Genomic DNA, 16,139 nt, shown 5'->3' on the forward strand with positions numbered 1-16,139 from the left:
CCCCCACCACTACCATCATTGCCCAATTTATCACCTCCAGCATTTCCTCATCGCTCACCACCCTTATTATTGCCCTTTCCACTACCCCCTCATTGTCCTTTCCACCACCTCCATCATTGTTTTCTCCCCAACCACCCCCATTATTGCCCTCTCCGTCACCCTCATCATTGCCCTCTCCTCCACCTACACACACAGCACCATTCACCTCTCTGCACACTCCCCCGCAGTGCTACGCACACACACCACCACTCATCTCTACACACACACACCTACGTACACACACACAGCACTTCTCACTCGCACATAAGTGCAATCTGGCCAGGGCCCCCCCGGAGCCAGATAAACAGGCCAGAGTACCCTCATTGTTAGGTGCCCTGCAGGGGCCCCTGGAGCCACTGGGCCACACCGGAGGTACATGCGGTATGTCCGCCCCTGATGGCGGGCCCTAAGCACTCCGGGCCCCGTTGCAGTTGCAACCGCGGAAGTTACTCCCCTGTGGGGAAGAGTGAATATTAATTTCTATTTAGCAGCGGAGAGAGGATTTAACTGCAGCAGCCGGCTTCTGCCTCCTGTTTCCGCTGCTGCTCTGCTGGCACCAGGTGGGCCCCCCTGACTCATGAGTCCCATAGCAGCTATGTGGTGTGTTGCTATTGGCACCAAGTCACTGGCTAGGGGTCCCTAGAGCAGCGGGGGGTCCTAGGCAGCTGTGGCCCTGTATGCCAGCAGGTGTCAGTGCCTGGGCCCACCAGAAAATCCTCTGGTTCTCCGGTGAGCCAGTCAGACCCCGTTCACATAATGTATCTGCTGCTTAATTTCTAGCATGGAAATCCCACTGCAAATTAACAGCGGTAATATCTACCAAATATTGTGCAGATATTGCCGCGTTTACTACTACACACTGACCTGATCCTTTGTATTGCAAAGGATGAAATTGATGGTGAAAATCCTCAGCATAAATTGACACGCCCTGTCAAATCAGAAGCGGCGGTCAAGTCACGTAGTGGATTTTCTCAGCATATGCTTGAGATGTCATAAAACCCCATCTACCAAGCTGGTGCTATTATACATTACTGGTTGAGACACATCAGGGGACATTTATGATTGAGATTGCACCAAAATGTGGCGCCAACCCGTGCTATATCATTAAGACTTGTACTACCTTACACCCTGATATTGGCATGCTTCACTGCACAATTGGCGGTTATGTATTTATTTCTATGTAGCTTCAGAGTGGGCCCCAAGAACGATTATCTCTGGTGGACCCCAGGAATGATTTTCTCTGGTGGACCCCATGAATGATTTTCTCTGGTGGACCCCATGAATGATTTTCTCTGGTGGACCCCATGAATGATTTTCTCTGGTGGGCCCCATGAATGATTCTCTCTGGTACACCCCATGAATGATTTTCTCTGGTGGACCCCATGAATGATTTTCTCTGGTGGGTCCCATGAATGATTTTCTGTGGTGGGCCCCAGGAATGATTTTCTCTGGTGGACCCTATGAATGATTTTCTCAGGTGGACTCCATGAATGATTTTCTCTGGTGGGCCCCATGAATGATTTTCTGTGGTGGGCCCCATGAATGATTTTCTCTGGTGGACCTCATGAATGATTTTCTCTGGTGAGCCCCATGAATGATTTTCTCTGGTGGGCCTCATGAATGATTCTCTCTGGTGGACCCCATGAATGATTTTCTCTGGTGGGCCCCAGGGATGATTTTCTCTGGTGGACCCCATGGATGATTTTCTCTGGTGGGTCTCATGAATGATTTTCTCTGGTGGGACCCATGAATGATTTTCTCTGATGGGCCTCATGGATGATTTTCTCTGATGGGCCCCATGGATGATTTTCTCTGGTGGGCCTCATGAATGATTTTTTCTGGTGGGCCTCATGAATGATTTTCTCTGGTGGGACCCATTAATGATTTTTTCTGGTGAACCCCAGGAATGATTTTCTCTGGTGGGCCCCATGAATGATTTTCTCTGGTGGGACCCATTAATGATTTTTTCTGGTGAACCCCAGGAATGATTTTCTCTGGTGGGCCTCATGAATGATTTTCTCTGGTGGGACCCATTAATGATTTTTTCTGGTGAACCCCAGGAATGATTTTCTCTGGTGGGCCCCATGAATGATTTTCTCTGGTGGGACCCATTAATGATTTTTTCTGGTGAACCCCAGGAATGATTTTCTCTGGTGGGCTCCATGAATGATTTTTTCTGGTGAACCCCAGGAATGATTTTCTCTGGTGGGCCCCATGAATGATTTTCTCTGGTGGGACCCATTAATGATTTTTTCTGGTGAACCCCAGGAATGATTTTCTCTGGTGGGCCTCATGAATGATTTTCTCTGGTGGGACCCATTAATGATTTTTTCTGGTGAACCCCAGGAATGATTTTCTCTGGTGGGCCCCATGAATGATTTTCTCTGGTGGGACCCATTAATGATTTTTTCTGGTGAACCCCAGGAATGATTTTCTCTGGTGGGCTCCATGAATGATTTTTTCTGGTGAACCCCAGGAATGATTTTCTCTGGTGGGCTCCATGAATGATTTTCTCTGGTGGGACCCATAAATGATTTTTTCTGGTGAACCCCAGGAATGATTTTCTCTGGTGGGACCCATTATTTTTTTCTGGTGAACCCCAGGAATGATTTTCTCTGGTGGGGCCTCATGAATGATTTTCTCTGGTGGGACCCATTAATGATTTTTTTCTGGTGAACCCCAGGAATGATTTTCTCTGGTGGGACCCATGAATGATTTTCTCTGGTGGGACCCATAAATGATTTTTTCTGGTGAACCCCAGGAATGATTTTCTCTGGTGGACCCCATGAATGATTTTCTCTGGTGGACCCCATGAACGATGTTCTCTGGACCCCAGGTAATTTGCGACACAGCACACGTCACAGAACCATATTAAAAGGATGGTCGTTGTTCAGAAGCTGCAGCAAAAAACCCTGCACATTCTAAACATATAACGCGTTTTTCAAAATTGCTTTCCATTACATCAGAACTACTTTCCAAAAGCCATCACCGGCAGAAACCCCGAGTGTCCTGACACATGGCCACAGCGCGGCATGCTCGGATGGGGCTGCCTGTCAGCCGTTGTACCACAGCGCTCTATCAGTGTTGCTCCGCTATACTCCTTTCTTCAGGCGATCTTTTGCATCACAGTGTGCCGGTCAAAGGTTTTTTTTTTTTTTTTTCGGGTTTCAACAAATATCCCTCCGCCGCCTGCTATCCGCAGAGCCAATCAGCATGTCGGGTCCGGGAACTTTCCTTATATGGCCTGGCCAGTGGGGAGCGCTCAATATAAAACCGGTGCCGAGCCCATTTTCTGTCAGTGGTCGTTCGCAGTCTTGCACGTCTTTTGAGCACTAGACAGAAGCGCAACCTCAGGTAAGTGGCGTGCTCTGAGGCGGGCGGTTGGCCGGTACACGCTGACTCTGCTGCTGCCGTGGTGCTGGTCACACAGTGTGTGCGGTCCCGTTAGTGTTCGGCTACCGCCTACACCATGCTGGCGCTGCGGGGCAGCCCTGGTGCCCCTGAGGACAGTGAGCAAGCACCGGCGGTGTCACACCGGGGACGGCTGACGTGAGGCGGTGGCCGTGACTCGGGACCGGCGGTCACGCTCGGGCTGCTGCCGCTGTCCCTCCGTCCCCCCCTCTGCTGCTAATCTGCTCTGTTGCCTTATTTGGTCATCTTTGCTGCCTGGCAGGACTTCCCTTTGTTATGTCAGGCGGTAGTACCAACCCGTGCGCCCCCTGCAGGCTGCTGCTGGCGACTGTACAGGAAGTGACTAACATGCATTGGTGTCATTCTTTAGATCGCCATGGATGACGACATTGCTGCACTTGTCATTGACAATGGCTCTGGAATGTGCAAAGCTGGCTTTGCTGGAGATGATGCTCCCCGTGCTGTCTTCCCTTCCATTGTTGGTCGCCCCAGACATCAGGTATGTATAGGCATTCACAACCAGGCTGTAAGGGAATGAGACACTCTAGATGTGAAAGAAATAAATCTCTGGCTAGTACTGAGCTCACTGCAATGTCAGTGCTGGTGAGCTGAGAAGTGTAGCAGTGGGAAGAATTGACCACTATCCCCTCACAAGATCACTTCCCATTCATCTGCAGGAAATAGTGTTTCTGATCTGCAGGAGTGACTCCAAACTAAGGACAAGCTGAATATAAACCTCTGCATGCGGCTTCATACAAATCTACTGGAAAGCCCAAAAAATAACTTTACCCTCACTGGTTTGTTAAAATGGACTTTGTCTTGTATTGCTAGCAGTTGTCCACTATTAGCTTGATTTCTTATTCTCAGGATGGGGAATCAGTGTTTGAGCATCTGGTGTCCAGCACCCCTGCCCAAAGTGCTCACAAAGCTTGGCTGTCTACTTGCTGGGGCTGTTACTGCACATCTGCCTCCTACTGACTTGGAGGGCATTGTGCACTACGCCACAGTGACCCCCTACAAGTAGATGGCTAAGCTCCGCAAAGGACTTCCTGTCCGAAGGCTGGCACTCATCACATATGATCGGCATGGGTGCCGAACTGTAAAAGTGGATTAACTGTACTCTTGAGTCTCCATGTGTACTGACTCATGCAGACTCAGATGAAGTGCACTGTTAATCCACTACTTACACCTTTTTATAGAACTGGTAAAAATGCTTTGCCTGCATCTCACTAGTCTGCTGTACTGTAAATGGAGCAGCAGTGTACATGTGGTACTCCAGCCGACACCTTCTTAAAGTGGTGCTTACTTGTATAGACAGGCCTCAATACAAATGCACTAACAGGGTGCAGTGGACCTAAGTAAAATGGCAACTACACAGGTGCAATAATACCTAATGAAACAGCCAGCCTTATGTGGCAATGTTCACACATGGAATGCAGAGCATATGGTTCACAGCCTTAGTAACAACACCATATAGGGGGGCTGCCCAGTGCTAACTAACGCATCCCGTGTCAACAGAGGCCACAGTTTACAGAAGCATTTGGGTCCAACTGCACCCTGAAAAGATAAAGTGCACAAAAACATCAAGGTATTGGTTAATACTATGGCCATAATACGTAAGCTGGCAGACTAACCTCAAAGTTCCTTACACTTGCCAGTCCTACTCTAACATGAAAACCACAGATAAAGGAAAGAATCCTCTAATATTTGAGAAAAAAAAACAAATATTTGTTTTCTTTCTTCTAACTAAAAGCCCACACTGCCACTGCAGTTCCTAGTTAAGCAATTTGGTTACCTCACTTAACCCATTAAATTACTTGATGAACAAGGCACCCCATATGCAGTCATCCTGACTTGGATGTGGGTGCCCAAGCCGAGTCTGCCCCACATCTCTGCTGGTAGATGAATGATAATCAGCTATCTGCCTCTAACATTTCTTAATTAAAAACAAGTTAAAATTAATAATACACAGTATTGCTGCATTAATTTTAACACTTAAAATTTGGGATTTTTGCCATTTAACTAAACTAGTTCAGCCACTGCCATACACGACAGGCAAAATGCCATATACCCCCAAAGTGAGATCAATGAGCTTGGTGCACAAAAAAGCCCTCACATCTTATCCTTAAAGGGAACCTGTCACCATTATTGTGACATGGCAGCTTAAAATCAACTTATTCAGTGTCTGCACTGCATTCCCTAAATCCTTATATAACCCCCTGACTCCCCTTGTATACTCCCGAAAACCTACTTAACCCCTTTCTGCCATGAGATGGAATAGTACGTCCAATGGCAGCGGTGAGCCCGCATTAAATCTAGGACAGCCGACGTGCCTACAATAGCTGTGGGCAGAATCACAATCCACCTGTGCCTATTAATTGCTGCTGTCTAACTGACAGCAGCATTTAACAAGCACTCCCAGCCACCCTGCTGGAAATGTGCTCACCGGTGACCCCGTCACGGGATTAGGGGTAATCTTTTTGTCAGCATAACCAGAGGTCTCCTTATGACCTCTATGGAGGTTGATGCCAGATTGCTATTAGTGGTTGGTGCTAACAATGGAGTAAATCTGCTACATGGAGGTGCTCTGAGCATTGCTTCTACATAGCAGTGGCGATCAGGCTATGGCAGCTTCTGGAAGAGAAGATTACCATACAGTGTGGGAGTTATTAAAGGTTTTTGGAGTACACAAGGAGTCGGAGTTCGATGAGTATCTATGACCAAATGGATGGTGTCGTTTAAAAGTAAAAGTTCCCCTGCAACAAATACTAATAATGGAAAATTTATGGAAGATATAATATATTGGAAGGGGAAAAACTGATCTCTCATTAAGAGGTTTGCCTTAATTTAGTTTTTTAGCTTAAACTATTGCAGTGTTTCTCAACTCCAGTCGTCAAGACCCACCAACAGGTCAAGTTTTCAGGATATCCTTAGCATTGCACAGGTTATTTCAACACCTGCTCAAGCATTAATTCAATCACCTGTGTAATACTAAGGAAATCCTGATAACATTACCTGTTGGTGGGTCTTGAGGACTGGAGTTGAGAAACACTGAGCTTTTGTATATATTTTTAATAACCTCAAGTGAGGCCCATGGCTCTCTGGGACCCTACGCTAAAGGATAACCTAATTACTTTTTCTTTCTTTAAGGGAGTCATGGTTGGAATGGGACAGAAGGACAGCTACGTAGGAGATGAAGCTCAGAGCAAGAGGGGTATCTTGACTCTAAAGTACCCAATTGAACATGGCATTGTCACAAACTGGGATGACATGGAGAAGATCTGGCATCACACTTTCTACAATGAATTGAGAGTTGCCCCTGAGGAGCACCCTGTTCTACTAACTGAAGCACCTCTTAATCCCAAAGCAAACAGGGAGAAAATGACCCAGGTAAATGTGTAGTTATTTGTACACTAGTTGTGTACTGTAAAAAATGCATATTAACACTTTAATTTGCTATCCATACAGGGTTTCTCTTGTCACAAGTCTTCCCTTTGGATTTGATACAGGTTTACATTGTAATGTCTTCTGCTTGTGCAACTAACCGTGTGCAGTATGACTGTATTGAACTTGGCACCTATGATGTCCATAAGTTTGCCTTTTAAAGCCACATGCTGTAATTCAATATTTCTACACTAAGTGTTTCACATTGCATGGTTTGCAGCACTATGGATGGTATGTTCCCCTTTTCTGACTTTATTTTTTTTCTCTTATAGATCATGTTTGAGACTTTTAACACTCCAGCAATGTATGTTGCCATTCAGGCTGTATTGTCACTATATGCTTCTGGACGTACAACTGGTATTGTGATGGACTCTGGTGATGGTGTCACTCACACTGTGCCAATCTACGAAGGCTATGCACTGCCTCATGCCATCCTACGTCTTGACTTGGCTGGACGTGACCTGACTGACTACCTCATGAAGATTCTTACTGAGAGGGGTTATAGTTTTACCACCACTGCAGAAAGAGAAATTGTGCGTGATATAAAGGAGAAGCTGTGTTATGTAGCTCTGGATTTTGAGCAGGAAATGGCGACTGCTGCATCTTCCTCTTCGCTGGAAAAAAGCTACGAGTTGCCTGATGGGCAGGTGATCACAATTGGTAATGAGAGGTTCAGGTGTCCAGAAGCACTCTTTCAGCCTTCATTCCTTGGTAAGACTTTCAAGATAGGATTTTTTTTTTTTTTTTTTTAAATGCGCATATATATGACTCTTAACTCATTCTTGTTAATTATGTACTTCAGGTATGGAGTCATGTGGTATCCATGAAACAACATACAACTCAATTATGAAATGTGATGTGGATATTCGTAAGGATCTCTATGCCAACACTGTTCTTTCTGGTGGTACCACCATGTATCCAGGAATTGCTGACAGAATGCAGAAAGAGATAACTGCACTAGCTCCAAGCACCATGAAAATAAAGGTAAAGGATATCTACCACCAAATCATGGGTTTTTATTGTCATTCTCAAGTGGGCATAAACAAAATGAGAAGCTGTCGTGTGACTCAAATGGAGATGTCTTGAGAAACTGCAAGACAACAGGATTTTTCAATATTACTCTTAACTGTTTTGGCCTGTAGCTGAGTTATGTAACTTACTCCTTTCCATGAGTTTACAATCTAAAGTCTGCAGGCTGTTAATTTTCTTTCTTTTGCAGATTATTGCACCTCCTGAGCGTAAGTACTCTGTCTGGATTGGAGGATCTATTTTGGCTTCTCTGTCCACCTTCCAGCAGATGTGGATCAGCAAGCAGGAGTACGATGAGTCTGGGCCCTCAATTGTCCATCGCAAATGCTTTTAAGAACTGACCCTTGTATTGAGTGCACTTGCATAGAAAGATCACACTGGCATGGCTTTCCCTTTTTGTTGGTGCTTTGCTCAGGATTTAATATCAAGTAACTGGAATGAAGATGACAGGAGAACTTTGCTTAAATTACGTCTTAGGACTGATCGTAAATTCCTCACCCCCATCCATGTAATCCATCACAGAACAAAAATCTTATTCTAGATGCTGCTCAGTTAAAGCTCTAAATCTGTTTATTTGTGCAGCTGATTATCCAAACATGTCTGTCTTTGCCTGGAAGACCCTGCAACTCAAGCTCATGAATGGGTTATTTTCATAACACTTTAAAGTTTACATTGTCAGTGTTCTTGCTAAGATGTGATGGGTCACCTGAGAAAATAAAGTTAATTAAAAAACTGCAGTTATGTGTCATTGAATCTCTCTCAACTGCCTCACACTTTTTTTTTTTTTTTTTTTTTTTTTTTTTTTATTTGTAGACAATGTCTGATCTTGAATGCACACTAGCAGTAAGGTATACTGTACTAAGTTCCAGCATTTCATAAGTATCTTTAGATGTGTCGGTGAGAGCATTACTAAATATAACTGACACGAGTACCACAATCTCCCAGAGTGGTACTGGGATTATGGGCCTTGACAACCCTTCATTTGTAGGGTACATGTAGCAATGTGAAGCAGAGATTCCATCATGGCAGTCTGAGGTGAACAACTTTCCACCTTCAAATCTATGAAGTAAATCTGTTTAAGGCTCAATTGAATGAGCACTGGGTTTGACTCTAAAATGCCACATAGTGCAGACCATCTCATGCAGTATGAAATTGAGTAAATTAAGCATGCTGCCCATCACAAAAAATAAAATATTGCTTCTAGTGAGTGAATCGCCTAAGCCAGCATAGTTTGCTGCATATTTGTGTGAATGTGCTTTCAACACTCTGTGGGCAAAACTTTCATACCAACTACTCTGCATCTGTAACACATGCTGACAAATTTGTTAACTCAAATTATCAACCACTTTTCAGTTTGCATGGAGCTGATAAGTGGTTGACAGCTACGGGGTGACGTTATATTAATGGGTAGCTCAATGGCTCATAATGTCTGGGTCCTCTAGTGTCCAGTGTTAAAGACTGCTGTAGTCATGTGACATGAATCTGGCACTAGCCTGCAGAATAGGGGGGACTTTAAGCTACATGTGATATAGCCTTCTGTGATTTCATGTTTTACCCACTTAAACTGGCATTTACGGTAAAAATTAAACCAGTTGGCCACACGACTCTTCATCTAATCAAACCACTTCACCTCCTGGATCTGACTCTCAGGAGTCCTATAAATCTGTTTAGTGAGATGCTGGTTGGTGCTAATTAAACTACATGAGGGTGAGGAGAGAGCTAGAGACAGACATTGCGTAACAATCAGTTGTAGATAGAAGTACTTTGAGTATGCCAAGATCCTAATCCAATGTCTATTAGCATAGTACTTACAATTAAAAATTAGTAGTACTTGTATTTCTATTTGCTGTCTTTCCTTATGTGCAGGACCCTAGGTATCCATGGTTATGACCAGTAACAACTTGCTGTCACTATGAGTGGACATAACGATGGATACCTAAGCTCCTGCACATAAAGAAATACATGGCAAACAAAACAACACACTTATAACTGGAGGTGTTTAGGTGTAACATCACATTGGGCTAGGATCTTGGAGATGGGAGTACAAAGTAAAGTTCTCTCGGTAATGAATACGTATTCACTAAAATTTAAATGTGAGTTGATTTAAATTGTCCCGTGGAGATATATTAAAGTTTTCATTTGTGCTATAAGAAAATACTATTGCTAGTCAAAGGCAGCAGAAGCTATATGGTTCACATGCAATGCCACTAAAAGCTATTACCTGTCAGAAGCTTTTTTTAAATACTATCTTTAGGTTAATTTAGACACCTGGGCACAGTGCAGTGTTAAAATGCTTAAAGCTCTGGTGCATATATTGCAACAGAGTATCCTGTAAATAGTTTTCAATCTCCAGTATAATAAGTTTCTCGGTAATCTGCACTGGGCAATGCAAGTGCTGCAATCTGTGGGCATGGAGAGGGGAAAAATTCAAACCCATAAAATAACAAAGATCCAAATCATTATCCAACATGTAGGCCATTAATCAGGAATAAGTCTGTCCTTGTGAGCCATTGCTGAATACATAAAGGGGTGTTACCACTTTAAAGATATTATCAAAGTGTGTAATAGCAAATGCCTCCAGTTAGAACTGAGTATAGTTCATCGGAGTCATTTGGTCCATATGCAACCAACACAAAGTGGTCATAACTAGTGAGGAGCAAATATGCTCAGATGAAGATCAAAACAAGCAAGCAACCACATGCAGTAGCTCAAATATATTATGAGCACGCCAAAGATACCCAGATAACACCAGAGCATGTTCACTCATCACTAGTCATAACCCTAGAACTCTAAGCTGCTGCAATCCCCATGTACATGTAGTAAGACCGCAAATCAGAACTACATTTGTAATTGGAGGTATTTACTACTACTGCATTTTGGGATTGGATCTTGGAGATGGGAATACCCCTTTTAAGCAAAAACTTGAGCTTTTAATTTTCCCACTGAAGCTTCTTGGACTGCTAATTTACAGAATGCAATATCTAAGCGGCCACAAAGGAACAGACTTTAAACGGGTTGTCTGGTCTAAAATGAAAAGCCTGTGCTGTTCATCTTTGTGACTGTGGACTTGTGAATCCTCCTAGTGCATGCATTGTGTGCTGTGAGGGTTTGCATTTCTCTGCCCCAGGAACAGCAGTCAGGTATGCAATATATACACACTTCTAGGCTCCTAAATTTGTATTGCGTGAGTCGCTGGCTCTTGATGGGCTCTGCCCAGTACTATGCATATTGCATACCTGCCATCCATTCCCAGAGCAGAGAATGGTAAATCCTGGCAGCAGTCTGTGTACGCAAGGAGTATTAAGTCTGTAGTTACATAGTGACTGCAGACTCTTCATTTTAGAATGGACAGCCCCTTTAAGGAATTCAAATAGGTGTGTCGTAAGTATTTTGAACCCACAGATAACTCATGGAATTTTAGAACATTGTGATGTGGAAATCTTCACTATTTTTTCACAAATATGCTTTTTTTTTATTAGCAAATAAAGTCCGTGGAGCCTCATTTAAGAGTCTCAAACACGGGACTAGCCAGATCTTCCTCCAGGAAAGGACCCAGCCAAGGAGTGGCTCCTTTGGGAAACCACCATTACCACCATATTAAGTGGCCCTTTAAGTCAATATCAAGCTCTTTACGAGTTTACAGATATGACAAGGGAAATACCAAGGCCAGGTATCCATCCACAGACAGCTGTTTCGGCCCCGAAAATGTTCAAATGAATGGGAAAAGTTTTGAATGGACGGAGAACAGCAAGGGAAAGACCCCTGGAAACATTTCTGACTCCCAGATTCGTTACTGAGAATGGTGTCACACTTAAACTCCACTTTAAGGCGTGACAATAAAACATTCCGAACCGACGATAAATTGTATTTTACACAGGAAAAAATGTTAACCTTTTTTTTTCCTGTATAATGACGTGTATATAAGTAAAAATTTGAAAAGGATTTAAAAAAATATATAATTTAAGTAAACAAAAATTGATTTTTTTTTTATATTAAAAAATAGGAAATAGTGTAACTTATGAAGGAAGCAAGAACTGCCAAAAATAAGGGACTCAGATACAACCTGTGTTAGATATAAATTAGGGCTTCTGGTCACATTGTCATCTATTGGTATTCCAAGAGTATTAAAGACTATGCACTTATGAGGGTTATATAGCATGGAAAAATACAAGTGCTTCTCACTAAATTAGAATATCAAAACATTTCTTTCAGTTCTTCTATATAAAAAGTCAAACTCATATAGACTAATTACATACAGAGTGATCTATTTCAAGTGTTTGTTTCTGTTAATGTTGATGATTATGGCTTACAGCCAATGAAAACCCCAAAGTCATTATCTCAGTAAATAAGAATAATTAACAAAAACACCTGCAAAGGCTTCCTATGCTTTTAAAAAGGTTCTTAGTCTGTTTCAGTAGGCTCCAAAATCATAGGGAACACTGCTGACTTAACAGATGGTCCAGAAGGCAGTCATTGACACACTCCACAAGGAGGGTAAGCCACAAAAGGTCATTGGTAAAGTAGCTGGCTGTTCACAGAATGCTGTATTCAAGCATATTAATGGAAAGTTGAGTGAAAGAAAAAAGTGTGATAGGAAAAGGTGCACAAGCAACTGGGACAAGCGCAGCCTTGAAAGGATTGTTAAGAAAAGGCCATTCAAAAATTTGGGGGAGATTCACAAGGATGGACTGCTGCTGGAGTCAATGCTTCAAAAGCCACCACACACAGACGTATCCAGGACATGGGCTACAGTTGTATTCCTTGTGTCAAGCCACTTATGACCAATTGACAACGACAGAAGCGTCTTACCTGGGCCCAGGAGAAAAAGAACTGGACGGTTGCTCAGTGGTTCAAGGTGTTGTTTTCAGATTAAAGTAAATTTTGCATTTCATTTGGAAATCAAGGTCTCAGAGTCTGGAGGAAGAGTGGAGATATCACAATCCAAGCTGCTTGAGAGCTAGTGTGAAGATTCCACAATCAGTGATGGTTTGGGGGAACCATGTCATCTGCTGGTGTAGATCCACTGTGTTTTATTAAGACCAAAGTCAGCGCAGCCGTCTACCAGGAAATTTTAGAGCACTTCATGCTTCCCTCTGCCAAGCTTTTTGGAGATGGAAATTTCATTCTCCAGCAGGACTTAGCACCTGTCCACACTGCCAAAAGTACCAATACCTGGTTTAAAAACAACAGTATCACTGTGCTTGATTGGCCAGCAAACCTGCCTGACCTTAACCCCATAGAGAATCTATGGGGTATTATCAAGAGGAAGATGAGAGACACCAGACCCAACAATGCAGACGAGCTGAAGACTGATATCAAAACAACTTGGCCTTCCATAACACCTCAGCAGTGCCACAGGCTTATCACCTCCATGCCATGCTGCATTGATCCAGTAATTGATGCAAAAGGAGCCTCAACCAAGTATTGAGTGCATTTATTGAACATAAGTTTCAGCAAGCCAACATTTCAGATTTTTCAAGCTGGTGTTATAAAGTATTCTAATTTACTGAGATAATGAATTTTTGGTTTTCATTGGCTGTAAGTCATAATCATCAACATTAACAGAAATAAACACTTGAAATAGATCACTCTGTTTGTAATGACTCCAAATAATTTATGAGTTTCACTTTTTGTATTGAAAAACTTAAATAAATTACCTTTTTGATGATATTCTAGTTTAGTGAGAAGCACTTGTACTCCAGAGCAAGGAATAGCTATTGGGTGAGCAATATAATAAAAGTTTGGACAAGTTTTTGAGGCCTTTATACCACTAAAATGTACCCAAGAATAAGTAAAAGTTTATGAATGAGCAATATAATACTGATAAATTGTGAACAAGATTTTTGAGGCTTAGATAGCAACAAAACGTACACAAGAACACGTAATACTCTATGTGTGATCAGTAAAATAAAATTTTGAACACATTTTTGGTGGGTTACGTGTCAACAAAATGCACCCAAGAACACGTAATAGTGTGTGGCTGAGATACAGTATGTAACCCAGCAAAATTTTTAAACAATTATTTTGAGTGTTATGGATCACAAAAATGTACCCTAGTACACAGAAAAGTGTATGGGTGAAATGTGAATAAACAAGCACAATTTTCAAAGTCTTTTTCCCAGGACATCCCTCATGACAGCATGTCAGGAGGTTGTCCTACTCATCTTCTATTGACAGGAAGCACATGAGTGGTTAAAAGTCTCACCTCCACCTCACTCTTAGTATTTTTCCTGTTCCTAGCAAACAGCACAGAGAGGAGGGCAGGAGCACGAAAACTTTCCTTAAAGCTCAGGGGGATCGGAGGGGACTTGTGCTCTTCCCTTTCTGCTGTCAAGAGGCTCCAGGCTGATACATCACTTGGTGGGGGGGTCCCTCAGACAGCTGGTAGAGCGGGATGCAGTTCCCGACTTTGACGCTTTCCTCTGCAGAGGGCTCTCAGCGCCAGGCACGTGTACCCGTCCTGTGTGACGCGACCAGCAGGCCGGCAATATGACGCGGCACGTGATACTGTCCTGTGTGACACGGCTCGCAGGCCGGTAACTAAAACGACAAGACAAGGGGTAGGGAAACAGTTACAATGGTGGGCCCTGCGATAGGGGGGGACGTGGAGACCTGCACTCCCCTGAGTCAGTGTCCCTAACGCTCCTAATGTTCCCTATGCCGGTTCCGCACCGGGCGCTGATCACAAACCTGTCGCCCTAGCACACCCTACACCTATCCCTTGCTAGGGAGCTGGGTGGTGCAGACACTGGCCCCACCGCTGTACTAATACACACTAAGGAAAAACACAAACAGGGAAACACCACTTAGCTTTACTCTGTTGCACTTGCTCCTGGCAACAGAGTCCACCACCAGAATGCAGCTCTCCTCCTGAATCGCTGCCACCAAGCTCTGTCAGAACTACAAGGAAATCCCCTATGATTCCTTCCACACCAGGGCTAAGACAGTGCTGCAAGGAACGCTCTCCAGCTCCTTCCTCCACCAAGGATGGTTGAAATGAACACTATCACCAACATTGATTGCAACACCTGTGTCTTCTGTAGCAGAGCCAGCAATCACACCTGCATTATAATCATGTGCACTTAACCAAAGAAACTAGAGTGCAATGACGCTCACCACCACCGGGGGCAAACTTAGAATAAACGACACCACAGTGCAATAATCCTAATGGCCACCGAGGACAAAAACCACACTTAAGCACAGCTTAGGAAAAAAAAGGTTACCTATGCTTTTTATCAGTCCTGATCCAGCATGGATCATGACACATGTATTGTGGAACGCATTTCCATGAGGGACGCCTTCTGAAGACGAGCGTACGTTCCAGCGCGGAAAGCATTTCTGGTTTAGAGGGCTGCACCATGTGTTTCACCAAGGAACACAGGAAAAGCTATGGGAAAAGTATGAAGCCCATCTGGATATGGTAAGACCCTATAAAAGGGTGCTGTCAGAGGTGGTATGGGTACACAATCTGAGCAATGGATTTCAATCTTTCACGCTCAGAAGCACCAGCTGAACAGTCCCTGGCCAGTTTAAGTAACCCCTATAGCGGCCCTTTTTTCCTATTACCAGGAGGGGAACCTTATAGTTAATAGTACACAATTCTTCTATCTTTGAAATAGGACAGGGGGACTACATTAAGATCAGGATCCTCTTCTGGGAAAAACCTAGAAATTGCCCAGTGTGCAACACAAAGCTGTCAGTCATACAAAAAAAACAGTTATGTGCCGCGTGCATCGCAAAGTTCCTTAAGGACGAACAATTGTCTCTTTTTAACAAACCTGCCGGCCATGATTAGGGAAGAGGTCCAGAATACTGTCGCTAGCCTGGTAACCATCACAACTGGTTCAGAGTATGTTAGGAACGGCGGAACGCACTAAATAAAAATATAAATAAAGTGCGTTCGCTGCTCTGGGTCCACCGTGCAGTATGTGAAATAAGCGCTGCTAAGTGGTGGCAGGAGCAATATGGCGGAATTGCACACAGGGCTAACTCCACCCAGGTGTGCAGAGCAATCTCAGTTAAACTCACGGAGATGCCAAAAGTACAAACACAATTAACTGAGCCTGTTGTAGTCACATTACTCAGTAAAATACGCACACACGGTATACGGTACAGGAGTAGCCCAAGACAGCGGCACTACATTCATCTAGACCTACCGTGTGCGTGGCGTTGCAACTGCAAACGCAAAGGAGGCTGCTACTGCAGCGCGGCGTGGA

At 43.7% G+C, this 16,139-nt stretch overlaps 1 protein-coding gene across 1 annotated transcript; it reads left to right on the forward strand.

Annotated features, from left to right (window-relative positions):
- Positions 1 to 3,236: 3,236 nt before the first annotated feature.
- On the forward strand, positions 3,237 to 8,660 carry ACTB (actin beta). The gene is made up of 6 exons (XM_073558142.1): positions 3,237 to 3,393; positions 3,821 to 3,949; positions 6,601 to 6,840; positions 7,167 to 7,605; positions 7,697 to 7,878; positions 8,114 to 8,660. The coding sequence occupies exons 2-6, from the start codon at positions 3,827 to 3,829 to the stop codon at positions 8,255 to 8,257; spliced, it is 1,128 nt and encodes a 375-aa protein (XP_073414243.1). The 5' UTR covers positions 3,237 to 3,393; positions 3,821 to 3,826; the 3' UTR covers positions 8,258 to 8,660.
- The last annotated feature ends 7,479 nt before the right edge of the window (positions 8,661 to 16,139 follow it).

Source organism: Dendrobates tinctorius, unplaced genomic scaffold (genome assembly GCF_039654945.1).
Source record: "Dendrobates tinctorius isolate UK_male_01 unplaced genomic scaffold, ASM3965494v1 ptg000254l, whole genome shotgun sequence".
In the NCBI taxonomy this organism is placed as follows: Eukaryota; Metazoa; Chordata; class Amphibia; order Anura; family Dendrobatidae; genus Dendrobates; species Dendrobates tinctorius.

Coding starts and splice junctions, on each gene's coding strand:
- ACTB (XM_073558142.1), top strand. CDS start 3,827: ATGGATGACGACATTGCTGCACTTGTCATTGACAATGGCTCTGGAATG. Junction 6,841..7,166: donor ACAGGGAGAAAATGACCCAG/GTAAATGTGTAG, acceptor TTTCTCTTATAG/ATCATGTTTGAGACTTTTAA. Junction 7,606..7,696: donor CTTTCAGCCTTCATTCCTTG/GTAAGACTTTCA, acceptor TATGTACTTCAG/GTATGGAGTCATGTGGTATC.